At 44.0% G+C, this 26,529-nt stretch overlaps 3 protein-coding genes across 6 annotated transcripts; 2 read left to right on the top strand and 1 right to left on the bottom strand.

The window, feature by feature from the left end:
- LOC105686692 (basic salivary proline-rich protein 1-like) lies at positions 1-6,410 on the bottom strand. Its single transcript, XM_012401750.2, has 6 exons — positions 6,084-6,410; positions 2,696-3,070; positions 1,927-2,069; positions 799-1,431; positions 270-568; positions 1-69 (listed from the first exon to the last, which is right to left on the bottom strand). Exons 1-6 carry the CDS (start codon positions 6,178-6,180, stop codon positions 66-68), a joined length of 1,551 nt encoding a protein of 516 aa, XP_012257173.2. The 5' UTR covers positions 6,181-6,410; the 3' UTR covers positions 1-65.
- Positions 3,080-21,615, top strand: LOC125500067. 4 transcript variants are annotated; one of them, XM_048651293.1, is made up of 5 exons: positions 5,542-5,831; positions 6,340-6,511; positions 12,463-12,527; positions 18,351-18,657; positions 18,746-21,615. In XM_048651293.1, the coding sequence occupies exons 1-4, from the start codon at positions 5,768-5,770 to the stop codon at positions 18,377-18,379; spliced, it is 330 nt and encodes a 109-aa protein (XP_048507250.1). In that variant the 5' UTR covers positions 5,542-5,767; the 3' UTR covers positions 18,380-18,657; positions 18,746-21,615. The 4 variants fall into 4 exon arrangements, 3 of the variants coding, with proteins under 3 accessions (XP_048507250.1, XP_048507251.1, XP_048507249.1); XR_007277239.1 differs by lacking the exons at positions 5,542-5,831; positions 18,351-18,657; positions 18,746-21,615 and adding exons at positions 3,080-4,417; positions 17,974-18,344 and having other exon boundaries at positions 6,340-11,852; XM_048651294.1 differs by lacking the exons at positions 18,351-18,657; positions 18,746-21,615 and adding an exon at positions 17,974-18,344.
- On the top strand, positions 21,451-26,364 carry LOC105686599 (protein obstructor-E-like). The gene is made up of 3 exons (XM_012401564.3): positions 21,451-21,695; positions 24,192-24,602; positions 25,709-26,364. The coding sequence occupies exons 1-3, from the start codon at positions 21,644-21,646 to the stop codon at positions 26,014-26,016; spliced, it is 771 nt and encodes a 256-aa protein (XP_012256987.1). The 5' UTR covers positions 21,451-21,643; the 3' UTR covers positions 26,017-26,364.
- Positions 26,365-26,529: the final 165 nt, after the last annotated feature.

Below are 26,529 nucleotides of genomic sequence, written 5' to 3'. Positions count from 1 at the left end.
TTGTAAAAAAAATTTGATTTATTGAAGCGTGCGTTACAAAGCGAAGGTTCTAGCTTGGTACTCGATTAGCTGTAAAAAAAAGGAGAAAAAGGATTATGTTCAATTACCGCCTTGTAGTTCAGATTGGTCGGAAATATGGACATCCTTTCCTGCCGCACGATCTTGTCTTTCGATCGGTCCTTGTACTACTTTTTTTCAATCAAACGTACAAAGTCAAATCCGTGCGACATCGAAATGAACGTTCGCAGACGGTCCCCTGAAATGCTTACCATTTCGCGAGTGTAAATGGCCTGCAGGAGTCGGAGACCCTGTCGTAAGTTTCGGGAGAATTACATCGCACCAGTTGAGGACGACCTTTCCTGCATACGACGACGCTGCTACAGGAATCCGTCAGTCTATGAATGTCTCCGTCCTTGCAAGGAATTTTATCGAGCTGTGCAGGAATTACGTGCAATTGTCCCCAGGGATTAAGTAGCGGAGGTTTTTGTGGAGCGTCTTCTTGAAATATCAAAGGCGCGATATCCACACCCTGCTGACTCAATTGTTGCAAAATTTGTTGTTGTTGTTCCTGATGGATATAAATCGAGCAATGCGTGAGGTGAATCGTTTTCAAATTCGGAGGATGATAAAGAGGAAAGAGATCGATGAGGAGGAAACGAAGAAATTGAGATCGACGATGGTTTAGTGGAGATCATTTTTTTTTTTTTATTGAGCAGATGACAGAAAAATAATATTAATGCGATTGTTCGATCGGATGATATAAACTCAGTTCTCGAACTCTTCGAAAATCGATCCTACCTTTGCTATTTTATCTTTTTCCTCCTGGAGTTCGATTTCAGAAGCTACTGGTCGTTGATGCCAAGGATCTGGATCCGTACGAGCTACATTATAAGGCGGCTGTTGAGGTGGCTGTGGGTACTGAGGGTATTGAGGTCGATGAGGAGGGTATTGAGGTTGCTGTGGGAGGTACTGGGGCGGATGAGATGGATAGTGAGGTTGTTGTGGCGGATAAGGATACTGAGGTTGCTGCGGTTGCTGAGGATACTGCGGCTGTTGAGGTGGATATTGCGGTTGGGGTGGATGTTGGGGAGGATATTGGGGCTGTGGTGGAATTTGTGGTGGATAATTAGGATACGAAGGATTCGGGGGTGGCGTCGGGTAAGTCGGAGGACGAGTCGGTGGTAGCGTTGGCCGAGTAGGAGGTTGCGTTGGATGAGTAGGAGGTCGAGTCGGCGGTGGTGTAGGGCGAGTCGGTGGATGCGTTGGGTAAGTCGGCGGCTGCGTTGGATAAGTCGGGGGTTTTGTCGGTGGCTGCGTTGGACGAGTCGGGGGTTTCGTCGGTGGCTGCGTTGGATGAGTCGGGGGTATCGTGGGTGGAACTGCAGCTCCTCTGCAATCGACCCTGAAGGGATAATCGCAGACGCCCAAATCCTGAAAAAATTTCACATATTACCTAGATGGAAAATCCAAAGTTCTCGACATTCTTTTATCTAATGACGATGTATCGTGCCCTATGATTCCATATAGCATGAGAGTTCGTCTCGAAGATTTGTTTCTGAGTTTGCGAGTTTTTTTTTTTTTTTGATAAAAATGTACACGCGGTCATGCATTATGCATCTTGTGTGCACCGTCCAACCGGATTTGTATTATATTTCCATATTTCAGTGCAACCCTGCAGTGCGGTTGAGCACTGTCTGATGCTGAAGGGAATTTTAATATTCAATATTCAATCCTGCAGCTCGGCTTTGTTCGCGTATGGTAGGACCTACATTTTTTTCACGACTCATCAAACAGAATTTCATTTCAAGTTTCAGAATGTCGGCCAGTCGGTCGAATTGTATTCGGAATATATTTGATGAGGAATTCATAATTCGTAATAATTTATATTTGAGGTATTTGAAAACGCTACGATTGTCATTAGCTTACTTCGTTATAGACCAGTCCTCGGGGGCAGCTGTATTTCACAGGTTTTCGGTAAACACAGACGTAAAATTCCGAACAGTTGGTTGAACTCCTGTATCGGCCGTTGGGTTCGGGACATACTTTTGATCCTGGCGGCAATTCAGGTTCTGCAATATAACGTCAACGGCTTATTATCTCGTCTCGCATAAAAGTGCTATTCAACCTGAACATTGAGTCACGTAATCCTGGGTGTTCTCTTTTTTCGGTTCTCGATCAAACAAAACCCGAACTGACGTATTTTTAGTCCAATGACTTCGGGAATCGCGAGTGATGCGAAAAAAAAATATAAATCGCCATGATTTTCTGTCAAGTTTTTAGAAAAAAAAAAAAAATAAAAAATTCATTACGAGGATTACACACAACCATTTTGTACGCGCCAAAACGATATTCGAAGTTTATGAAATCCGAACGGTTGAACGGACGACGAAATTTGCGAAATCGAATTATCATGCACGACTCGATACGACCCATATTTCTATAGATCGCTGATTAGGAGGAATCTCTACGTGTCTATTACAGCTTAGTTCTGCAGGTAATTAAAAATTTAGGAGTTGTTAGCCACCGTAGTAGAAAGTAGATAACCGGCGTTTAAAATTCATACAGAAGCACGTCTATCGATGTTCCGTAATTTTTGACTTTGCGAATAGAAAATTTGTAACAACTAGAAATTCTTTTCCCACCTATCAAACAACAGCTCGGATTTCACAGTGGCGAAGGGTATCTCAATACTTACTGGGTGGGGGAGCTGGTCGTCCAGCGCAATATACGTTGTATTCAAAGTCGCATACGCCGGTTAACTCGTTGAACAATAGCCCACCGGGACATTGCTGTTCGATTACGACGTCGTCCCAGCAATTAAGATAATGCGCGCAGCTTCTGGGGCTCGGAAATTGTCCTCTGGGAGCCAGACAACCTTGGGGTAGCGGCGGATGTGGTGCCGTGGGTAGAACCTGGATGGGTGGAATCGGCCGAGGAACGTCACCGTACCCCTGTCTGGCCTCTGGCTCGATCACGGGGCGTTTCTCCTCCGATACGGGCTCGTTGTGCCAAGCCGCAAGTTGTTTATCCAGCTGATGAATGTCGATGCGATCCCACAGATTGCGACCATCTACTCAACAAAGGTGCGGACATTCTCTCGATAGCGAAATTTTCATACCAGTTTACACGCATATTTACACCCGGGATTAATTAATGCCGCGTGATTGTTGCCTGAGTCACTTTTTTAATTAAACGCATAATCGGACCGGAGTATATGTATGCGCGGTGCCGCGACTCCTGAGATAATCTACGGGTTGATGGAATCGCGGCTAACATCTCGCGATTGCACGGTAGAGAAATTGCTACGTGGGTTTTTCTGCCCCGCGAATATCCCGGGAATTTTATTACATTTCTCGAATAAGGTCCGAAGCTTATATTATCACAGTTTGCGGAATGCCATCGAATTACGACGAACTTGTTTTTTTTCTTCGAGAGATCGAGTTTCGTACGTACGGTAATTGGTAACAAGCGAATCGCGTTGGGGATGCGATCGTAAAACATGATCTCCGAGGTGTCTGTTTCCCCTTCGCGTACCCCCGTAACTTAGGTATATCTGTCCGCCATTCACGAGTGTGAAAATTGACTTTCTTCTCCGTTTCGTTGTACACACGGGGTTTAATTCTCATAACGTGGTGAAAAAGAGGAGTAAGCTCAAGGTGAACCGGTGAGGTGTGAACGCGAGTCCTTAATAATTCCATCAGCGGCATATCCAGCGGTCCACGTACCGACAAATTTCCGATAAATTACAGGAGTAGCACTTGTTCGAGGCGCGGCCTTCCACGAGCGAGCGTTTCGCAGGTGCCCCGTACATCATAGGAATATAAATTGGATCCGCTTCGATTTTTGATCCGTCTAATTGATATGATTAATGTCGAGCGCTCCAGTTCGAAACCGCGAGCGATCCTCGAAACCGGTTAGCGCCCGCATCGCGCATCTGCATATATGGGTTTTCAATTATGCCAATTTAAAAGCTCCCTGTTCTTCATCCGTGGAATACAGGTATACGTACAATACGCATTCGTTCTGTACAAATATTTTCTCGCATTCGGCGTGGGTTCAGAGACCGAAGCCGCTACTTCGACAAAAAAGGAAAAAAAAAAAAATAATACTTTATGGAACTCGCGCGACATAAACGGTTATGTGACGTTCGTTCGTAACCGTCGTTAATATTCAAATAAGTTTTGAACGGGTCGGAAAGGTGACACGACGGTCTCTCTATAGTTTTTACTCGTCTAGCTATTTCAATAATCGTCTCGCTATTTTTTTTTTTTCTCTCATTTTGCGACAAGATCGCTTATCTCTCACCGGATTATCACTCGAGATTTATTAACTCCGGAGTAGAGTCATCGGTCGTACGTTTAGGCAGAAACTTGAACCACCGGGTCGTACGAGTTGCGAAGACCTGGGTGTATTCCAGGTACATACCAAGCGGTTTACGGATAAGATGATATCTCTGGAAACACATCGCTCTCGGTTTTATGGGTTTTATTTTTCGCTCATAACCATGGAATAATGTAAAGATCCCCTCCGTACGAATAAGAAGCGAGCATCGCGTCATCGAGTTCGTATCAAGGCGCACGTCTTCACGTCTCGATTCTGTAGGGGAGACCGGGGCAAGTTGGAGGCTGGGGCAAGATGACGAATTGATTGTTTTTAGAATATTTTGACAGATAGCGCCGGGTAAGTTATCAAAAAGTGTTAAACACTCTTCTACGCAATAATATTTGCGATGTAGCTAGCGTGGCAAGGTCATCCGGCTTTTTTACGGAGGCATTGTGGTTTCAGACGTGTGCGAAGTAACATTTGGAGCTCAAGAAAATAGTTGTACACAACTACAGATAAGCAAGATCGGACTTGTGAATTAATACTTTATTTCTACACGCATATAGATCCTAGAGATCATAGAATCTCCGAATTTTCACCAATGTACTTTTTGTGGGGTTCTTTTTTTGCAAATAGTAGCAAATGGGGCAAGATGGTGGGGGCAAGTTGACGGATCGTCCTTATCGAGATCTTTGCATGTTGTTTAGTTAATCGATATTTAGGCTACATACGATTGTGCAGCTCATTGAATAATTCGATAAATAAATAAATGAATAAATTTATACACGATCCAATGATGGCATGTTCTAATGTCGAAGGAGCAGCTCAGTTCGTTTGCGACCAGTGTTAATTATCAGTATATGTATATCTAAGCTAAACTACATAAACTATGCGTATTTGTATTTTCATATCTTTCATGGATTTGAATAAACTGAAGTATATTTTGACGAAAAAAGTATTTTTTTAGGCCCATTAAACCAAAATCTAATATTCGCCATCTTGCCCCGTGGTCGGGGCAAGTTGACGAATTTGCAGAATTTCAGAAAGATGGAAATTACGTAGTTTGTGAATGACCGAATTCAATGTCAATTTTTTTTTTAATAGCTAACATCTCATACTTTTGAAAAATACCAAAAGATTTTGAAATTCGCTTACAATCGATTAAAAAACCGCACTTGAAGCTTAACGTCTCCAACTTGCCCCGGCCTCCCCTATTCCATACCGCGAAGAGACTGTACGGAATTGAAAAATTCATCGAGTCGACGCGGATATGGTTACAAATTATCGTCGCAAACTCAACCGAATCAATCGTAAATATAGTGTATCCTCGATTGTGCTGAAATGTGTTACACGAAAATGACAAATTTTCAGTTATGTTCGCGGGGTTCGCGAGTCGTACTAATTCAACAAATGTTCGCGTGCGGCGTACCCGGTGTCCGAGTCGATGAATTGTAAATTCGACGTATTTGTCATGCGAGGTCGTAGAAACAATGGTGGTTCTGCTCGAAGTAAGTCACGTTTGCTCGTACTCGTCCAGTGCGATATGGAATCTAAACGTTTACAGACCTGTTCCCGACCACCTCTCCACTTGTTTTCGTAGCAAAACTTCATCCCTCGAATTTAATCTGATTCTAAATTCGAATAAACAACCGCGCGAACGTCGTCGGGATCCACCGAGTGACTCGCGGAGTGTTTCGTTACCGGGGTGTTTGGCGGTAAAATTTCCGACGGGTCAATGGAAGGACATTAAGATACCTTACCTTGTTCTCGTTGTGGATAAGTGAATTGGGTAGCTTCGATGTCGGGTCCCTGTGCGGCCGCGATGCTCAAAAGAGCCGATAAATAAAAATAGATCATTGCCGCCGATATCGCGGAACGGTGCGATGAAAAAAAAATTACTCGTTCGATAAAAATCACTGCGCGTTAAAAATGTGTCGCCAGATTTTTCTCGCACGGCGGGATTTCCCCGACGAATTTCCAATGCGAACCGATCTCTAACGTCGACAATGTTTGCAGACACGTTTGGTCGTCGTTGCGAAGTCCAGGGTTCGAGTTCTGATGCTGTGGACTGGACCTGGCTGTTCAGGGCTTACATAGGACAACCCCCACCATGGAGAATCGGACGCCCGCAGGACTCAGCGTGGACGCAGGAAGTGCACGGCGCACTGGCCAAAAGTATATTCGCGAGGTATAATGTGTACACACATGCGGGAGAGAAGGAGATGCGTTCGTTTGTTACGGCGAGGAATGCACACGTCCAGAAATGCAAGCTGCCCTCCGGAGAGCTCCTTGTGTCGGGCCGACCGCGTCACGGGTGTCGTTGGTACCGAAACGGCGTCACCGAGCTCTTGTACTTTATTATCCGGTTCTTCGGTCCCTCCGACGACGAGTTTCCAGGCGATAAGGAAGACCGAGATATTCGAGAATTGCGGGTAATCGGGATATCTTATTACACAGACGACTGTTACGTTGCGTATACCTGCTTATACTTAAATATGACGTGGTTCAACGATTCGGGGAAAGAAAAAAACGACCCGAAAGAACGCTCGCACGTTTATCCGCGCCCACAAAGTATCTTTTCATACCCCTCGAACGGCAAGTGTCGTTATCATGGCTTTACCTCTAAGTCGGGTACGTTCGTTCAACCCATTCGAGTAAACACGCGTGATGCACTCGGCGGGCGATCGTCACGGACGAGGTTGCGTCGTCGCGGTACTTCGCGGGTCGATCGCTTCCCGGGTTAATTGATTTGTAAACGCTGGTACGAATCGTCGTGGGACTTCGGGGCTTTTTTCCACCTCGTGTCTCCGCGGAGACTCGGCACCCCGCAATTGCACGACGTGATCCTATACCTGATAAGACGCGTCTATTACGGTTGTGAGAGAAATATGAGTACAACCGGTTTCGCGCGTCCCATGATATACCGGTCGTCTCTCGTGAATCATGATCCCCCGTTGACGTTGATCGACACTTTTTTTGTCAGCCGCATCGAGTCGAAATGAGAAAAGAAATCCGTACAACATACGAGTGTGACAAATTGGTCGCGAAGAATTTGAACGATTAGATAATGCGGTTCGCCGATAACCGCGAAGGTGATTAACGTTCGACCGGAATGGAATCTCGAAAACTAAAGCGAACATTGACGATATGGCTACTCGTTTTATCGCGTCGGGGACGTGGGTTGATTAATTCTTTTGGCGGATCCGACACGCGCTTTCATCGCCACCGCAGATGTTTCGTCTCATATCGTATAAGGAGGGAGTCGTGGTTAATTCCTTAATCCTTGATAATCCCTAAATTTATGGACGTATGTATGTACCCATACAGTCGCTCCCGTCGCGCCCGGGATTCACGGACCACCCGAAAAAGGGTGTAGGTTAAAAAAAAAAAAAAAAAAAAAACGGGAGGCGATCAATAATATATTTTTCGATAAATGATGTAACGCGGAGGAAGTCGAATGAATAACAAAATCGAAGCGAAATTCGGAAACAAAGCGTACTGCCGATTCTGCGCCGCGTTAAGGTCTCTTCGGAAAGAAGTGTTTCGAGTAATTTCGAAGACACAATTTTCTGTAGCACATTAGATGCGTTTCACCACAGCTGCAGCCTGCGGGCGAACGTTAAAAGAGTTAGCTGTGCAAAAAAGGAGAGTAAAAAAAGAAAAAAAAAAGGAAAGATTACAAGGTCGGACCTGCCGCGTGTTCTTTACAATGGCAAGTATCGTTCGGCCGTAGCTTGTAAAGTCAGGTTTATTTCGACGGGGGACCGTTCTTCTCGGTCATTCGATTCAAGTTCGAGGCGCCGATTCAGACGTAGCGAATATCTAATACGCGGGATTCTCCCTCCGATTTTTCTATGTAAGGAAATAACGAGAATAGAAGTTGTTCGAACGCTCTTAGCGAGTTCTTTATCTTATTCATTTTATTCTGACAAAGTGGCGAGCCATATCCGGGCGTAAAAAAATCATGATTTTCTTACGGCGTTGTATATTTGCATTGAAATTCGTGAGATGAATTCATTGACGCTATGCCACCGACGCGGGGTCGTGGACGCTACGTGGCTCGGACGCGTCTGAAAATCAGAATCCTTGGGGACATAAGTTTGGCGGCTTCCATGAGCTACCGGTTACGCTACACGTATACAATACGTTCGTTCCTACTGTGCCGTCGAGTATAAGACTCACACGCAAGCCACCAGACGTACGTATTGGTCACAACTTGCGGTCGGAAGAAATATGAGGGCGAATCTTACGCTGCGGTGTACCTACTTGAATAATGAATGGCACGTCGCCGTGAGGATGATTTTTATGAAATTCCTCATTTTTCGGAACTCGAATGTTAGTCAAAAATATCGTGAGAATCTCTAGGTTCATTCGCGGAAAATTTAATCGTCGAGTAATTCGGAATATTTCGAGTCTGCTGCAGCGATCGAAGAGTTTCGGGGAAAAAATATGAAAAAGGTGGTATACGCATACCGCATATATCCAGACTGCATAATTAATACTAATTGCTACTTTCATCGTTTTGGTTGTCGTTTGACTTTTTCTCTTTGGCAGCGATGAAAATTATTGCGGAGACGCTGTTAATGTGCTGAGATAAAAAATTCCGCACGAAGTATCACCCCGGGGTTTTGAATTTCCCCGATTATTTATCGTCGCACGTACAGTTATTGCTGAAAACAAAGCTCGGCGATAGTTTAAATTTTCGGAACCCCACGGATGACGGATAGACCGCACGGGTTAAGATTTTACATCTCCGGATGGTCTGGCGCACTCAGCCACGAACGAGACGGAGAGAGAGAGACGGACGTCTCTCGAGTCAGCGCTTAAGGACGAGAAGGAAAGAGAAATATTTTGTGCAATTTTAGAACGTCATTTTTCACCGGCGCGATTCTTCTGGCCCCCGACGCCCTCGGGGCTCCGCGTCATTCTCTACCTTCGTATAAATATTCAAAGTCTTCTAAGAAACAGTTTGGCGAATCCAGCCAACCGCTGACCGTCGAAGAGGTCCGATCTTCCAGCCCGGAATACCTCGCTGAATCTAGGAGCGGATCTGGCCCACCGAGGAATGCAGTTCGAAGAGTAAAAGGAGTCAGCGTTAGGGCGGACGCAGGGCTCGGCCGGCCCTCCTGTTGGTTTTGCGGCACGCAAGGGCTGCCCCGCGTCCTTGAGGACAGTTCATTTTTTACAAGGATGATGTACGGGGAGGTGTTTAACGGGTATTACCGCAATGATTATTGAATAAATTTGACATCGCGGTACACGGCCCACCACTTAGTGTAATCGTACGGCGCATAACCCGCAACCAATTTGGTTCATCAAGATTTATGGTCCTCCGTACGTACGGACGCGGCGCGTTTCTGTTTCTGCGGTAGCGTTTCTTTGCAGAATTGAAAGTTCTGCCTTGGGCATTTTGGCGGAAAAATTTCTTCTTCTTTTTCGTCGATTCTCGGGAGCTTCGCGCTTTTTACGTAACGCGCGTTTCAATTCGCACAGGTACGCGGGTATGATGCAATTTGAAATATAGTGTATATTTGACGCGCGATACACCGCCATTATTCAACATCCTCGATACGATAAAGTACTCCCGCGACGCTCGGGAGGAGAGACTCCGCGCGTACGTTTTTTGCCTCGTCGTCATACGCTGCGAAACTGTTAATTTTCGTCTCTGCATTCCGCTCGAGTCAATCTTATGTTCCTTCTCGAATGTTACTTCGCTAGTTATACCGCGTGCAGGCACCACGCTGGTTTTCGCAACGCCTTTGCCTCCGATTCGCTCTTATTTATTGCCAATAAGTCAGCGATTGAAAACTTCGTGACTCTAGCCGGGATAATCGTGAATTAACTGCTGCTTCTGATTTCAACGACGCTGCAGGTTTAACAGGTTTTCAGAAACATAGCTTTGAAATATGGGTATCACGGTATTTGAGAATTTTGAAATACTACAATTTTCAAATTCCACAATGCCTCTTCGTTGATATCCTTAGATTTTCTCACGTCCATTCGAAACGCAATATATCGCTCGATTCGCTTCTGTCAACCTCCGATAACAATTTCCTCGCGCACTCGTTGCGACGTTGATCAAAACGCGCGTAAAAATTCTCGATAGCGAATGGAACCGGTCGGAGTTCCGACAATATCGGCTCGCTACGTCACACATCGAATATTTGATAACCCACGCGATACGTCATAACACTTTATTTATCACTTTATTACCAGCGCTTGTAGCGCAGAAATTGAAATTGGAAAGCATCGAAAATGAATGTACTTGTTCGGATAACTAATATGATACCTCGTTGACATACACGTACGTACACGATATACGTTATATAAATGGTCACAGATAATCAGATAATTAATTTCACGTACGCCTTAAAATTACGAATAATAAAAAAAAATAAAATAAAATAAAATAATATGAAAACGTATTGCGAAAGCGAGCGCTTCGTTTTTTCCGTGCCAACTGGATAATTCAAGTACATATACATACTTTTAAGGACCTTATTTTCCACCTGCGTTTGGTCGGCGAGAAGTTAACGCCAGAAGCGATCGGTAATTCCTTAGGGATAAAATTCGCCATTGTATGCATCTGCCTATAGTCCGGCAATGTTTGCAGAATAATGGCACGTGCTGTGTCTTATATTTCTAGCTACACAGATTTAAAAGCCGTACGTACGCCCATAATAGCTGGAGCATGGAACAAAGGATACAAGGATTCATTGCATTATGCATAACGCAGCTATCATTTCCATGGAGAAATTATTAGGAAGTTGAGCGCATTTTTACTATCCTTGAGAACCCGTATCTAGATCTCACCGCAGAAACCGACTGCATTTCCAGCTTATAAAATAAGCGCAGCTTGCGAACGTTGGTCCCGTCGGACTCGTCCGCATACCTCGAGGGTTTAAGAGGTTGACTCGTCATCCGCGGCAAACCCGGTAGTGTCAGCTTCTTCTCGGGTCCATCCACAAAGACTCCAACAGCTGTATGACATTTTGGCAAAGTTACGTGACGACGAAAATTCTCCGCATACGTGTCGCGCATCATGAGCGGATTATAACGGTGCCGGATCACCGATACGATCTCGGGGATCAAACGACGTCATCCCGCTGCACTTGAACTACTAAAATGAACGCCTGAGGAGCGTCTCGCTCACGAGTATCGGAACAGCGAGTGGTAAATTTGTCCGAACGCGATATGTACCGCTCAGTCATTCGGGGTGGGTGGAGCGGTTATCTCCGATTCCCACGCAGTTCAACAAACGCCGGCCTGTTGAAGCTCCTCTACACCACCTCTGAACCACCTCCTCCTCCTCCTCCTCCTCCTCCTCTAGGCACCTCCGAAGCCTTCTGAAAGGATATCGCGTCATTCCGGTCGATCCGCAGCTTCGTACGTCGGACGGACGGAGCCCCTTGAATTGACGCGTTCAAATTCGAAGTAGAGATAATCGATGTACCGACCATATAAGTATGGATTCAGAGCAAATTATTGCGACCGGGGAAAACCCGTCGAGACTTCAGCGTGTAACAAAGGTATAAATAAAATGAGATAACGCTGCCGACGCGAGTATGTAGCCTGCGCGATTGTATTTCTTTTCTTTTTTTTTTTCAACGAAACGCAATGTGCATCAACTGCAGATGTAATATAATAATCATATTTTTTTTCCCCCATGAGATGTGACAAGTATTGATTATCAGCGTTATATTTCAAGGATTCATAATGAGATGTGAGATAGAGAGTAGTTGCTTAAAGAGTTGCTCCGACTGTGACGACTTTACGGCACATCTTTTCAAAGGTATAAGGACTGCACGTGGGCCACCTTCGCCGATATTATTTGTCGGATGTAATGGAATGATGCGTAGTCCGAAGATTGTCGAATAAATTCGGTAAGGAAGATACAAGACGCGGCACTTAGCGTAATCTCATTTAGTATACCACGAATGAGGCATGGCGAAAGGGCCAAAAGGCGAAAGGGGTTTCCTGCGAGGCGAACATCGCCCTTAAGATAAAGTTAGAAAAAAGAGAATCAAAAATGAAACACGGCGAGAGTGTAGAGTACAAAATACCCGCATGACAAAGCCTTACCCCAGGTGGAGAGGAGTGAACTACCTAAACGCTCTAATGAAGTGAATTTTTTTTCAGCCGAACAGGACCGAGGAAGGAAGCCCGAGGCGGACGGTGCCTCGGGAGCCCAAGCGGCGAAGAAGGTGAGTCGAAGAAATATAGGTATGAAAAAAAGAAAGGGAAAAAAATTAACAAAAAATATATATGTGAAATAAAAATAAAGAAACGAGTAGTACAAAACACCCAAATGCAACTAAAAAAGGGACCGAGGGATGCGCGAAAATGAAATAAAAATAAAAGTCAGTCGGAGCCCGTCAAGGTCCGAGGGTCCTTGCACTCCGGGTCATATAGCCGCTCTCAGACCCGTAACACTCCTCCCTGCAGAGGCTCTCAAATCCCGATGACCGATACAGCCGCATACAGGGACAACCACCTCCAGTTGCCCCGATGGCAGCCAAGTATAATTAGAAGGAACCGCGTAGCGATACACCCGTCGTGCAACGTCCCGTCAGATTACGTGCACAATGAGGCGCTTCGCGATCAAAGCGCGCGCGGCTTATATTCGCTTTCTATTCTTCCCTCGGTTGCCGGAGCGAGCCTTGACCTTGGCAGTCAACAGCCCCGGTGACGCCCTTTGCGCCGTAAAGGACGGCAAAAACCCATCGGAATCGTGAACTTGCCCTAGATTGACCTCCGCTTACGCCGAGGTTACCGATGACCTTGAGCCATGAGATCCGACCGTTCGCCGTCGACCTCTTCGCGGTCGCCTCGCGTTTACACGAGAACGACGCAACTCCGCGTTCCGCGGACCACCGGTCGATTCGCGGATAATTAGGTGCCTCGCCATCCGCGCATAGATTTCAACCGTACGTAATACGCTTCTTCGGCCACCGTATCCCGGGGATCTCGTAGCGATTAAATCTACCCGCACCCGAACGAAGAGGTTCGGAGCTTCGGAAGACCATGCGATTATTACGAGTGTACAGAGCTGTACGTTCGTATACTGTGTATAATATACTTAGGCGCGTATGTTTATTGAACGACGCTGCGAGAAGAATGTGACGAGCGAAGAGGTCCTCGGGGCCGCGCAATTATTTGAGAACGTTGCACCGAAGACGTCACAATCCCGCGAGGCTTGCGTATTCGGTGTTGGTCAACTACTCCGGGTTCTTTTGAATATTCAAGTTGGGTCGATGGTCGACGTAGGTACGCCTAAATATAGCTTCGCTTAAAAATACAAAAGAAAGGTGTCTCGAACGAGGGGAAGAGATTCCCGATAGGATTGGGAACGACTGTACACGATAGGCTATTTTTGCAGCCGAGCATAATTCCGTCCGCGAGTTGATGTTGTACGTATAGCTCGGCGTTAGAATTGAAATCCCGCGTATCACGGTCGTGATTAAGTTTCCCACTGCAGATGTGTGGTGTAGAATTAACGAGTTTATTAGCTCCCGGGGGTACCGCGTATGCACCTACACGATCGGCGAGAGGACGAGGAACCCGTAAAATCGCACGTTCCATTCGTCACGAGACGAAGAATCGCAAATAAAAAGAAACGCAGCAGTCAGCCGCAGATCGGGGAGTCGGTCGATTTATGCGCCCGGTGTGTCCGGCCGGCTCTAGTCTCATCCAACCTTGAAAACCGCGATATAAGATATCCGATTACGTTCGTGCGCGTGGATGCCCGACGTGGTATAGAAAAACTGTAATGTCGGTTTTAATTTCCACTCTCGTTTTTGCCCCGCACAGTGTACAACCAACGATCCCGGGGACCACGTACGACTTTTTTGCTCGTAGGAAGTTTCCTTTCTTGCTTGAATTCTTCAAATTCAATCGCGTTTATCTTCACCCGCTGTACGATATGTTTCATTCGATTGTCCAACCGCGTTACATCGCGACGAACGAGCAATTTCCTTTTCTCCTTTTTCCCCCTTTTTCTTTCGAATATATATATATATACCGCTCTCGGGACTGTACACGCGTCCCATTCACTTACGCGCGAGTACATCATTTCTGTGACAAGTGTGTTATTTCTATCGAGCCAGTTAAATCACGTCACGCTCGTATTAATCAACGTGTCTGAATAATATTACCATGGTTATGAATGGCGGTTATTTTCACGGTGAAAATTCCGCGTGTCACCCCGGTAATACTTTTTTCTTTCTTTTTTTTGTTTTTCTTTGCTGCAGAAGTATTCGAGGTCCCACGCTTCTTGAAGTACATTTGTAACGACGTGATCACGGGATTCTTACGGCGCTGCCGACGAAAGGCAATTAAATTTTTACCGCCTATGAAAAACAGCGGAGACACCTTGGATTTCGTGATACAGGTTGATTTCGGTGGGACAAGACGCGTGCTTAATCAGCGATAAAATTAACCCAATGGAGATTACGTCGCGAGATCTATACTCTTTCGAAAACTGCTACCGAAAAAAAGGATCTTCGAGATGTTTTTACGGTCCAATTTCTCGAAAAATTTGTACGAAGACGCGACATTTACGATACCTCTTGATGGTGTAGCGGGATTATCCTTACCGCAGGGTAAATTTGTGTGAAAGAATTTTTCTCGGTCGGATTGGAATTTATTAGCCAAATAGAATACTCGTTGGATATGAAATGAGTGGAATATAACAAGTATGGTTTTTTTTCTCGATTATTTTTCATCCTACGATTTAATTCCCGACGTTGAATCGCTCGCAGCTATACTTCGCTTGCTCGTATACGAGCATACTTTATCTTTCTCTAGATGAAAAATTGTTCACTATCTGTATCGGGAATGATTCATGAAATATCATGTAGCCAGCTCTCAGGGACTTTAGATCGTTCATGTACGCTCGTCGAATAAAACCGAACCCGCCATTCATCAGCGATTCAATTCTATGCATACCTATAATGCAAGTTGTATGGTTGATTTGCGCTGACTGAGAATCCGTACGTCATCGAGAAATTCATATGGCAAAGATTGTCATTCGAAGACGAGGCTCGCCGCAATCATACGTGTAATTTTAGCTCCAATGATATCGTCGTGATTTATGCGAGCCGATGATGATCAATTGATTGTAGAGGTAATATACCAAGGTTGATTTTTTTCGACTTTTGGGGTTGAAAAACGAAAAAAACTAGAGGACTACACCTTGAAATTTTAGCGATTCTGGGTCAAAAGGAAATATTTCATTTTATATGCCAATCTAAAGTATTTCGATCTCAGGAATCCGATTCTGGAAGAAAAATTGACCTATCTCTAAAATTGACCGAGTTATCGCCAATTTTCACCTTTTTGGGGTCAAAAATAAAGAATTGACTTTTTGATGTATATTTATGTAATTTGTGCTCAGGAATCCGAATCCGAAAGAAAAATTGGTTTATCTGCAAAAATGACCGAGTTATCTCCATTTTTTCGCATTTTTTGGCATAAATTTGAGGATATCTCGAAGGGAAATTTTTTTAGCTCAATTTGGACAACGGATTCGTGTTCCTGAGGTCGAAATACATAAGAAAAGTGCCATACGATCAATTTTAAAAAATAAAAATTTTTGCCCAAAATTTGGGATTTTTCCAAGGGGTACCCCTTACGATTTTTTCAAATTTTGATCAAAAATTTTTATTTTTCAAAATTGATCGTGTGGCACTTTTCTTATGTATTTTGACCTCAGGAACACGAATCCGTTGTCCAAATTGAGCTGAAAAATTTTCCCCTCGAGATATCCTCAAATTTATGCTAAAAAATGCCTAAAAATGGCGATAACTCGATTAATTTCATAGATGGATCAATTTTTCTTTCAGATTCAGATTCCTGAGCTCAAATTACATTAAGGTAGAGTAAAAAATCAATTTTTTATTTTTGACCCCAAAAAGTTGAAAATTGGCGATAACTCGGTCAATTTTGGAGATAGGTCAATTTTTCTTCCAGATTTGGATTCCTGAGGTCAAAATACGTAAGAAAATGGTATTAAACTTAATTAAGAGAGTTGTTTATTTTTTGCTCAAAAATCGAATTTGTTTTTGGTTCTTCAAGAGTAATCTCACGTATAATCAGCTCAGGAATCCAAATCTGAAAGCCAAAATCATCTCTTCATGCAATTGATCGAGTAATCATCAATTATTCGCTGTTGGGAGCAGAAAAATTATTAGACATATCGATTGGTTTTAGTCCCTCACTTAGATTCGTCGCAATCCATGCATGCGTCGAAATATTCGAATCTCTCGGTCTACGGGGGAGCCCAAGCTTAGCTGGAGTCAGGTAGCCAGCAGCGCAGCGCTTTGTTGTGAGACCGTCACCTTCGGGGCTGAGCAGAGGTGACACCCCACAACAAACCGCGCGCCCGTGGCTACGCTGACTCCAGCTAAGCTCGGGGTCGCTGGTGAATTGAAAAATTCGAATATTTCGACCCATGCATGGATTGCGACGAATCAAAGTGGGTCTACGACTAGAACCAATCGATAATTTTTTTGCTCCCAACAGCGAATAATCGATGATTACTCGATCGATTGCATGAGTAGATGATTTTGGCTTTCAGATTTGGATTCCTGAGCTGATAATACGTGAGATTACTCTTGAAAAACCAAAAACAAATTCGAATTTTAAGCAAAAAATAAATCATTGTTTTAATTGGGTTTAATATGCTTTTCTGACGTATTTTGATCTCAGGAATCCGAATCTGGACGAAAAATTGATCTATCTCCAAAATTGACCGAGTTATCGCCAATTTTCACCTTTTTGGGGTCAAAAATAAAAAATTGATTTTTTAGTCTATATTAATGTAATTTGAGCTCAGGAATCTGAATCTGGAATAAAAATTATTCTATTTTAAAAAATGACCGAGTTATCCCCATTTTTTCGCATTTTTTTGCATAAATTTGAGGATATCTCGAAGGGAGAAAATCGTAGCTCAATTTGGACAACGGATTCGTGTTGCTGAGGTCAAAATACGTAAGAAAAGTGCCATACGATCAATTTTAAAAAATAAAAAATTTTGGCCAAAATTTGAAAAAATCGTAAGGGGTACCCCTTGGAAAAATCTCAAATTTTGGCCAAAAATTTTTATTTTTTAAAATCGATCGTATGGCACTTTTCTTATGTATTTTGACCTCAGGAACACGAATCCGTTGTCCAAATTGAGCTACGATTTTTTCCCTTCGAGATATCCTCAAATTTATGCAAAAAAATGCGAAAAAATGGGGATAACTCGGTCATCTTTGCAGATAGATCAATTTTTCTTCCAGATTCGGATTCCTGAGCTCAAATTACATTAAGATAGACAAAAAAATCAATTTTTTATCTTTGACCCCAAAAAGGTGAAAATTGGCGATAACTCGGTCAATTTTGAAGATAGATCAATTTTTCTTCCAGAATCGGATTCCTGAGATCAAAATACGTCAGAAAAGTGTCATACGGTCGATTTTTAAAGATAAAAATTTTTGCTCAAAAACCAACATTTCTTTTATTCGGGTTTACAAGCTATTCTTATGTATTTTGATCTCAGGTACCCGAATTCGCAATACAAATTGATCTGTCTGCTAAATCGATCGAATTGTCTCCAATTTTCCAACTTTCAGAACGATAAAATTGAGATATCACGGTTGGTTTCAGTCGTAACTCACTGAAGAAGGAGACGATACGTCTGACAATGAATATAATTCATCGAGAAGAAGAATCAGCCTGAAAAGTGATTTCGTAATTCTCGTACGTCGTTATTATCATGTAGGGATCAAGCCTCATTATGCAGTTCCGAAGTGTCTGCATAAGAATGTGCGAAGTGAACCGCTAAATAAACCGAACCTGGTGAAGTAACGTATTGTTTGCAGCGTATTATTTTTTATTTCAAGCCCCTCACTTCGCAGCAGTTGGCAGTTTCCACTTGAAACATGATGCGCGCCATCGTGAAGGACTCTTATGCATATAATGCATATTCTGTATCAACGCCGCAATTTGAAACAATGAAAATATTGATGATATTTATTTTCCAGCTACTTCACTCGGAGTTAAAATCGTATGACCTCCACAAAAAAAGGGAATTGTAAACCGATCAAAATTTTGATTATTCATTCTGGAGTCACCTGTACAAATGTGGTGGCGAGATGGAAAATCAAGAATTCATAAAACCTCCATCGATAGAAATGAAATCGCTGCTTCAAATAACGATGAAGTTGATTCAGTAGAACTTTTAGAAAAGTCAAAAAAGCTTCCGCTGTATTACATGTAGCTTACCTTCAGCAAATTGATACAAGTAATATTGGTTTTACCGTGCAAAGTTTGACCATGGATGCGATATGGGTTAGTGTAACTCTCATTTAGTATCCAAATATTGAGGAGAAGGGAATAAATGTAATCTAGAAAAATTGTTTTTCTTCACATCTTATAGTCAATCAAGACGTAAGGCCACCTACAGAATGGTTTTCTATTTTTTCGCCATAAAAGAAAAAAATATGCGTCACCGGCGGATTGACATCAGATAACACTGACCACCGTGTGGAAAAGCAGAGATTCGTTACAACGGCAGGTGAGATCGGCAACGGGAATCCTGGCCAGAAATTTAGCGAAGGTATCTGCACACCTGAGAACCTTGTTGTATCATTATCCAGCGAGGAGTTGCGAATTGTTGTTCGTTACAACGCCTTGAAAACGCAGCTCATCTTGCTCTCCGGTTATGCGGGTAACGTTTCGCATTCCACCTGTAATTATATGTCCACGTGGTAATTCGCGTAATGAAAGTGATACAGGTTTCAATTATAAATAACTCAGGTATTCAGATCGTACCGTTTACTCTGTAATAAACGACGGTAAAATATGTCCGTGAGTTTATAGAGACGGCGATTAGTTGCGGTTGATACGATATTACGCTCTCCTCAACTAATATTCGATACAATTTCATGATTAAAGATATTCCAAATTTTAATTAGAAAACAAAAAGAAAAAAAAAAGAATCGCAGGTTTTACGCAAAGATCATTTTGTGATGGGAAATGTGAATTCCTCGCCGACTTTCTAGAGCGATTATATCGGTGGGTAAGGCCATTATTTTTCGAATCCCATGTAAAATTACGCGACCGAACGGCCAGCAGCTATAAATATTTCAATTTCAAAAACTTGCTTCGCTTGCGCTCGTATGAAAATACATGGCGACCGAGATGGCGACAGAGGACAGTTCCGCGCTCATGGTACGTGCGGACGTACACCGTGTGAAAGTTTCCCAACTTTTGAGTATTGTTCCATTATTATTAAATTTTCTTGCCCGTACTTGTTCTTGGGATCATTCCCACTCTGATCCTGCGGCGAAGATAAATTCGTTAGCTCCTGTCCTAGTCCATGAATACGCAATTACGTGAGCTTAAACTCATCGGCGTGTTACCGTTACTGTTTTTATTATTTTCATATTGTTAGCGTTCTTCGTTTATCGTCATCTTTATCGTCGTTGTCGACGCTCGAATCGTACGATTGTACGCACCCCGCGTTACGTGAGAGTGTCCCTGAACTAAAAATCAAATTTCATGCAAAATAACGAGCTGATACGTTATTTTAGTACTTCCAGACGAGACCCTCGCGCGCAAGGTGGCGAACACGGGGAGTTCGGATAGATGATGGTTATTCCTGCATTGTGAAAAAAAAGAATCGCCGTTCAGTTTTTCGGTTGCGAAAGACTTCGTGTAATTTTATACGCTCGTAGCTGCGGGCTGAGCTTTTTTTTATCATTTGTAGAAATGAGGAATGATTTTTATTTCGGATCCGATAATAATATGCCGAGCTTATCTCATGCAACGAGTTTCTGCAGTTCGAGCAACGCTTCGGAATGCCTGCATGGCACTTGCAGACACTGCAGGTACGCGGTCTTCTGGGACAAGGCGAGTGGATATTTCTTACGCCTCGTGCAAAATTTCACGCGAATATCAATGGCTCGGCAGGTGCGCTTCGGTTTTCCAAAATAGCCGAAACGATGACTTTCCAATTTTTGATTAGTTATGAGATAATGGCCGTAACTATGAGCGCGCGTTTACTAATTTATTGTGCCACTCGATATACCGCGATAAATCGTACGAAACGAAGCAGCTTCCGAATTTTTATAAATATAGCGTAGATGAGCTCGTTCAATTATTAAATGACCATTTGTTTACATAAACTGATAATGATTCTTTACAACTTTCTAATTATCGACTCTTTGATTCTCATGCAATATTCGAAAGTACGAAATTTTCAACGCTATATACTCAAAATATTTATAATTCTGAAAAATCTTTTCTACAAACCTCGACGCCGATACACCCCCTCCTTTCGCGAGTTTAGAATTTTTCGAATTTTCTCACGTTCTAAATATGGAATTATACCCGCCATTGCGAAACGACCTCACATACTCGCCCGGAGTCTCAAAATTTGTATCACAACAATTGGGTAATGAAAATAGAAACTCCAAGTCTTACATTCAATTGAATTTGCCCCGGTGAAAATTCGTCGGAATGAATGAACATTTTTTTTGTTATAAATATACATCGGTCTCGAGTCATTACGCTCAGAGGAGTCTTTGACCCGATGTTTTTCCAAGCGAGGTGCGACCGCGCTCGTAGACTCGACAAAGTTTTACTTTTCATCTTACTCTTTTTTTTTTTTCATCATTTTTAATGGCGCGCATATTTTTCTCCGAGTAATTTTATTAATGGATTTCCTTTTCGTTTTCAATTTCACCGAACGAGGAGATGCGCTCTCTGGTCTTGCAGGCGGGCGGCGATGTCGAGAAACCGTGAAGGCCTCCGCAGCGAATAAACGCTGGACCCGGAGGCCCCACCCCGATTATATCTCTTGGGCATATCCAAGTACATAGTTCCAGTTTAAACAGCGGAGCGTATAGTAAAACGATTTCAGGCTTGCCCCCGGGATTGCCGCTATTTATCCCGTTTGTATCCCCGTCGACGAATGGAGTTTCTTGGGCGCGTTTAAACACGGTTGCAGCAGCAACGGTCTTCGTTAGAAGAAGTACCAACTATCCTGGCGTATACTATATCCGAGCATTTGTGGGGCCTTCCGCGCGCGAAGAGTGGGGAGTTCATATAAGACCCCAAGCCAAACGACTCTCCCAGTCCCGACACGAAAACCCATCCATCGAGCGTCTTCTTTCGCTATTTTTATTTCTCCGTAGACTCGTCACGTCCGCATTACCTCGTAACTGGAAAATTTTTTATGGCCCAGTCGCCGAAACATCGTCATTCAAAGTAGTCGCGTTTTTTCAAGGAATATTTCAATAACACGACGATCAGATATTCGTGGTAGAATATCATGGGACTTCTTCAAGCCATCCCGGTCATCCTGCTGATTCTCGCTGTCGACGGTGAGTTTCAATTTTTCTACAGACTCGCCTCGAGTTACAAAAAAAGCTCCGCGAGATCGACCTACGTCACTTTTCGCTCGCGTAATATTTTATCGCACTCCTTCGGACATCGGGTCCGTTCGTTCAATTTTTCTCTTTTCCGCGTCAACTCCCTCGTAACCCACCCCGCATTTGGATCGATAAGATGATTTCAACTCGATCCGATTTGCGAGGATCGTCGATTGTTTAAAATTCGTCGCCCAAATCAGAGTCGCGCGGTTCGGACATTCTGACGTTTGTACAAATGGGCGACCATCGTTAACAACCGAAACAATGGATGCTGATCGACTCTGGTTCACACATCGGACCGAAACTTTCTCCGCATACGGTAGACCGGCCAGGTGAAAATATGAAAGTAGCTCGTCGGGCTGCAGGGAGAGGTACTCTCTCTGAGGAGTGTGTGTGATTTCCGATTCCGTAACAGGGTGCTAACGATAAAGAAAACTCGGCGTCGTCCCACCGAGTCGCGCTCAACGCGCAACGTGGTGCCATGTGCGCAACGATATCACTTCGCGTCCATAACAGAGCGAATCGAATCGATTACCGGTTAGCGAATCGCACCGGCTGGCTTCTAGGCGATAATTGGTAAAATTATCGCCATCCGCAACCGCGAACGCGCCGAAAGAAAAATACGAGGGGCGTTCAAGGCTTCGCGGACGAACGAAGAGGACGCGATGTGCGGTAACACGGACGGTCGGCATATTCAAGGTCGTTCAGTCGTTACGAACGACGAAATCGACTCTTTCCTCGGGTGTATCGAATTTCCCGGTTTTCTCACGTTTCCTATCTACCCATATAACGATTTCCGGATCGAACCGAACTTCGATAAGCGGCGTCAGCCTACGGGAACAACGTTGTATCTTGTAACCAACCAGTATTTACAAAGTCGTAAAGAAAGGGAAAGTAAAACTAACTCGCCTCTAACCCAGTCGAGGACTCAAGGCGGGTTCCGTCGGATACTTTGGAATTACGTAATCGCCCACTCGGAGATGTCTTCTCAGAACTATCGCGTACACTCGGTGATATTTTAAATGGTAATCGCTTACCTGTAGCTTACACGCGCTTCGGCGAATAATATACCCATTCGAGATCCCACCGAGTGTACGTACGTAGATATCCGTACGTGCTACACGCGATTACTTACTCGCCCGATCCTTACCCCTCCCTCCCTTGATTCTCACAATTCGATACGTGGCCGCGCCCATTACCTCAACGTGGACCGTACTCGACGTGATCCATCGCTCGAACCCTTTTTCAAAACGGAGATAAACAAGGCCCGGCGATTTCTGAAATATTCATTCAATGGGCCCCTGAATCTTTGGCGCCGTCGAAGACTCTACTCTCAAGTTACGCTCGTGGTAGGGGTTAAAAATTGATCGGATTAATCGAAGTGATTAATGTACTCGCGATTAGAAGTTAAAGTGGTGATCGAGACGGAGGTAGATGGGGTGTCCCGAAGGTTGCAAGTCAAGGCTAGATACTTTCACTTGGGTTCTCTTGGGAGCGCGATGCCTGAGCACTTCCCACCTTACTTGAATACTTCGCCCCTTTTTTGTATATGTTATACATAATATATTTATTATATACCGGGCGTACACAGCCGTAAAATGTCGTATGTACAATGCCAGGTATAATGTGTAAATGGACGAGCTTCGAGGTATGTGCTACACCTTAACTGGTTGAAATTCTCGTTCTTGTGTACGCGAGAGAAAATTGAGTATTCCGTTGATCCGGAGGTGGTTGAATTTTACGAAAAAGGCGATCGAATTTTCACAACGATTATCCAAAAAACTCGTCGGTCGACGTAACGTGGACGTTCGATCGCCGAAAATAACCGACGACTGCATTTATTAATTTAAACGTGTTATTTACAACTATAGCTCGCAAAACAACACGACCTTTTTAAGACACGCGTCGATGCTCATCCTTGGAGTATTTCTGATCCTCGACTGAAAATATCCTGAAACAACTGACGATTAATTATTCATCAGAAACGAGATCCAGCTGCAGATGCGAAGCGGTGTCGGATTATTCTGTCCGGCATCGGAGTCCGTGGTTGACAAAAAAAAAAATAAAAGTTGACCAAAAGTAAATTAATAAACGCCGAACGCCGGATGATTTGAATATAGAAATCGAAACTTATTTCGCGCTCTGAGAATTACGTTAACACCGGAATCTAAATACCTGTCAGATCTCCCTCGATTTCCCATCGTATAAATTGGTATTTCATGAAATACGCAGAACCAGTTGGATCCATAAATCACAAATCGTGAATGAAAGGCGAGTCTCTCGGTAATAACTCGTCACTCCGTCGTAATCTGAGACGATAAAATCAGCTGCTCAACATCAACGAGATATGAATAAATGAATCTCGCGAGCGAACCGCTCGACGAGTCGTACCATGTCGAAAGGTCGAACGCATCCGAATGGTTTCCGTAAATCAAAAATCTATTGCAGGCATCAGCGGTGATAAACAGCAGCAAGAGGACCCTTGCCAAACGAAAGCCAGAGTCGTTAGCGATCTGGAATACTGCGACCGTTACTGGGAGTGCGTCAACGGACGTCCGGAGCTTTTCGATTGCCCCAACGGTCTGGTGTTCGCCGGTAAACATCGCGGCGTAACCGAAGGCTGCGATTACCCGTGGCGGGCGAATTACTGCGAGGGAAAAAGGCAGGCGAACACCCCGATAGGGGCTGATCACTGCGGTTGGTTGTACGGAATATTTGGCCACGAAACGTCCTGCACCAGGTACTGGACGTGTTGGAACGGAACGGCTACCGAGCAACTCTGCATCGGCGGTCTTCTTTACAACGAAAGAACGCACTCCTGCGACTGGCCCGAGAATGTCGAGGGTTGCCAGAAGCATCGTGAGTATTTTGTTTCGATGATTTTTGTTTTTTTCTTCCTTCCATTTTCCGTTCTCCGATGTTCGAAAGATCCATTGATTACGTGAGCGGGACAAGGTTCGAGCGGTACGCGTAACGTTCGATGGAATTGTCGTTTTAAACATCGATTAGCATGCGGATTGATGGCCGCTTTTCAAAGAACTGATAAAATTCGTGAAAAATATTATTTTCAAACGTAATGTCATTGGCCCTGGAACGTCCGGGTTCATTTTTCCGATTAATATTCAACGGGGGTACGCGGACGCGTATATACATGCGTCGAAGCAGGCGACGATTGCGTGACTCCTCATAGTAAATAGCAGCGGTCGATGGATGGTATAACATTCGCAGAATTTGACTGTTGTGTCAAGTTTTCTTTCTTTTCTTCTTTTCTTTCACATTCTCATTTCTGTTTCATTGTTTCGACGCGAGGTTCATTCACTATTTTCGAGCACGTATCGAACACGAACTCGCACGTCAAAGATATTTCAACGTGCAGACGCGGTGGGATTTACTCGGTTACGTAATAGGTCATAAATTGGGCATACGGCGAGAGCGTATGAACATTACACGGCACCCCGCGGGTTGTGTAGAAAGTGAAGAAATTAATTTCCATCTCTCTCTATCTATCTCTCTCTCTCTCTCTCTCTCTCTCCGTGCGTGTATTCGTTCAATGGTTCGAGTTATACTCGGTGAATATCTTTTTACGCACGATTTTTTCTTCGCAAAGATTTGTTTTACTTCAAATATTATCAGGGTATTAGAAATTCAAAAGAAATTATAATGGTCCCAAGAAAGTGGGTCATTTGCGTAGAATGAAAGACGCGACGGTAAATTTCTGCCGACATCATCCTGCGCTTTAATGGTTTTACTGTCACTCCGGTACAGTTTTCACCGCTTCGCTCGAAACTGTTATCGACAGCAATTCCTCATCCAACATCTGCGTCGATTAAATCGATGCAGATGATCAAAGCGATTGAGAAATCGCGAGAACTTCGAACAACGAATCGATCGAACTCGTAGCGAATCAATCTCACAGTTTCACCGGCTATATTTCTACTTGACATCTGAACGGATCGATTTTTCAGCTCTCTGCACCTCCGACCCGAACGGAAACGTGCCCTTGGGAAAATCGTGCAATCGTTACTGGCAATGTCAGGGAGGATATCCTCGTCTTCAACGTTGCCCCGCCATGTTGGTGTTCGACAGAAGGTCCTTGAGATGCGTCGTACCACCGACGGAGGACTGCGACATTCCGACACCTCCGCCAACCCTGGAGACTGATTTTGCCGAAGGGGAGAACGGCGAACCGGAAGAAGAGAATCTGCCGCCCGGTGTCCCCTCACTTCCGGCTGGCGCTGTTCCCGTCGCGCTGAGACCGAGAGGAAGAAACTAAAGAGCCACGATCGCTGCGGGGAGAACGAGAGCTTCGGCTGATCGTTCGAAATAAATTTTTCAACGAAACAGAGGCCGAGCTCGTTCCTCCGTTGCTGCTGAATTCTGAACCGGTCGAGCTGCTGGATAGGCAATATCTGAGCCACTGGGCCTGGAAATCCTTTCACAAATTATCTTCTACTATTGTACTATTATTTTATCCTCGATCCCCCGATCTTTCATCCCAAAATCAAAATGTAAATATTCCTCTTTCCATCCACTCTTATTATACTTTACATTGTACTTTACGTTAGTTTATAGGATTGTGCAATAAAGTATTGTATATTTTTTTATACGTATAATATCTGAATTACCGTGCATTTATTGTAACTCAATTCTATCGCGGTAGTGAAAAGGTCATTTTTCATCAACGTAACACGCTGATCCCGAACAACGAGCGGTATAACAAGCTGTTATTATTCGCGGTATGATTTGTCTTCGGGCAATTTTCAGCGATAAAAAAGTAGGAGAATAC

The sequence above is a fragment of the Athalia rosae genome, chromosome 2, assembly GCF_917208135.1.
Source record: "Athalia rosae chromosome 2, iyAthRosa1.1, whole genome shotgun sequence".
NCBI classification, from domain to species: Eukaryota; Metazoa; Arthropoda; class Insecta; order Hymenoptera; family Athaliidae; genus Athalia; species Athalia rosae.
This window is presented reverse-complemented; position numbering and strand designations above follow the sequence as displayed.

Coding starts and splice junctions, on each gene's coding strand:
- LOC125500067 (XM_048651292.1), top strand. CDS start 5,768: ATGAATTGTAAATTCGACGTATTTGTCATGCGAGGTCGTAGAAACAAT. Junction 6,756..12,462: donor GAGATATTCGAGAATTGCGG/GTAATCGGGATA, acceptor ATTTTTTTTCAG/CCGAACAGGACCGAGGAAGG. Junction 12,528..17,973: donor GAGCCCAAGCGGCGAAGAAG/GTGAGTCGAAGA, acceptor GGTTGGTTTCAG/TCGTAACTCACTGAAGAAGG.
- LOC105686692 (XM_012401750.2), bottom strand. CDS start 6,180: ATGATCTATTTTTATTTATCGGCTCTTTTGAGCATCGCGGCCGCACAG. Junction 2,070..2,695: donor ACGACCAGCTCCCCCACCCA/GTAAGTATTGAG, acceptor GTTATATTGCAG/AACCTGAATTGCCGCCAGGA. Junction 1,432..1,926: donor GAGGACTGGTCTATAACGAA/GTAAGCTAATGA, acceptor AAATTTTTTCAG/GATTTGGGCGTCTGCGATTA.
- LOC105686599 (XM_012401564.3), top strand. CDS start 21,644: ATGGGACTTCTTCAAGCCATCCCGGTCATCCTGCTGATTCTCGCTGTC. Junction 21,696..24,191: donor GCTGATTCTCGCTGTCGACG/GTGAGTTTCAAT, acceptor AATCTATTGCAG/GCATCAGCGGTGATAAACAG. Junction 24,603..25,708: donor CGAGGGTTGCCAGAAGCATC/GTGAGTATTTTG, acceptor TCGATTTTTCAG/CTCTCTGCACCTCCGACCCG.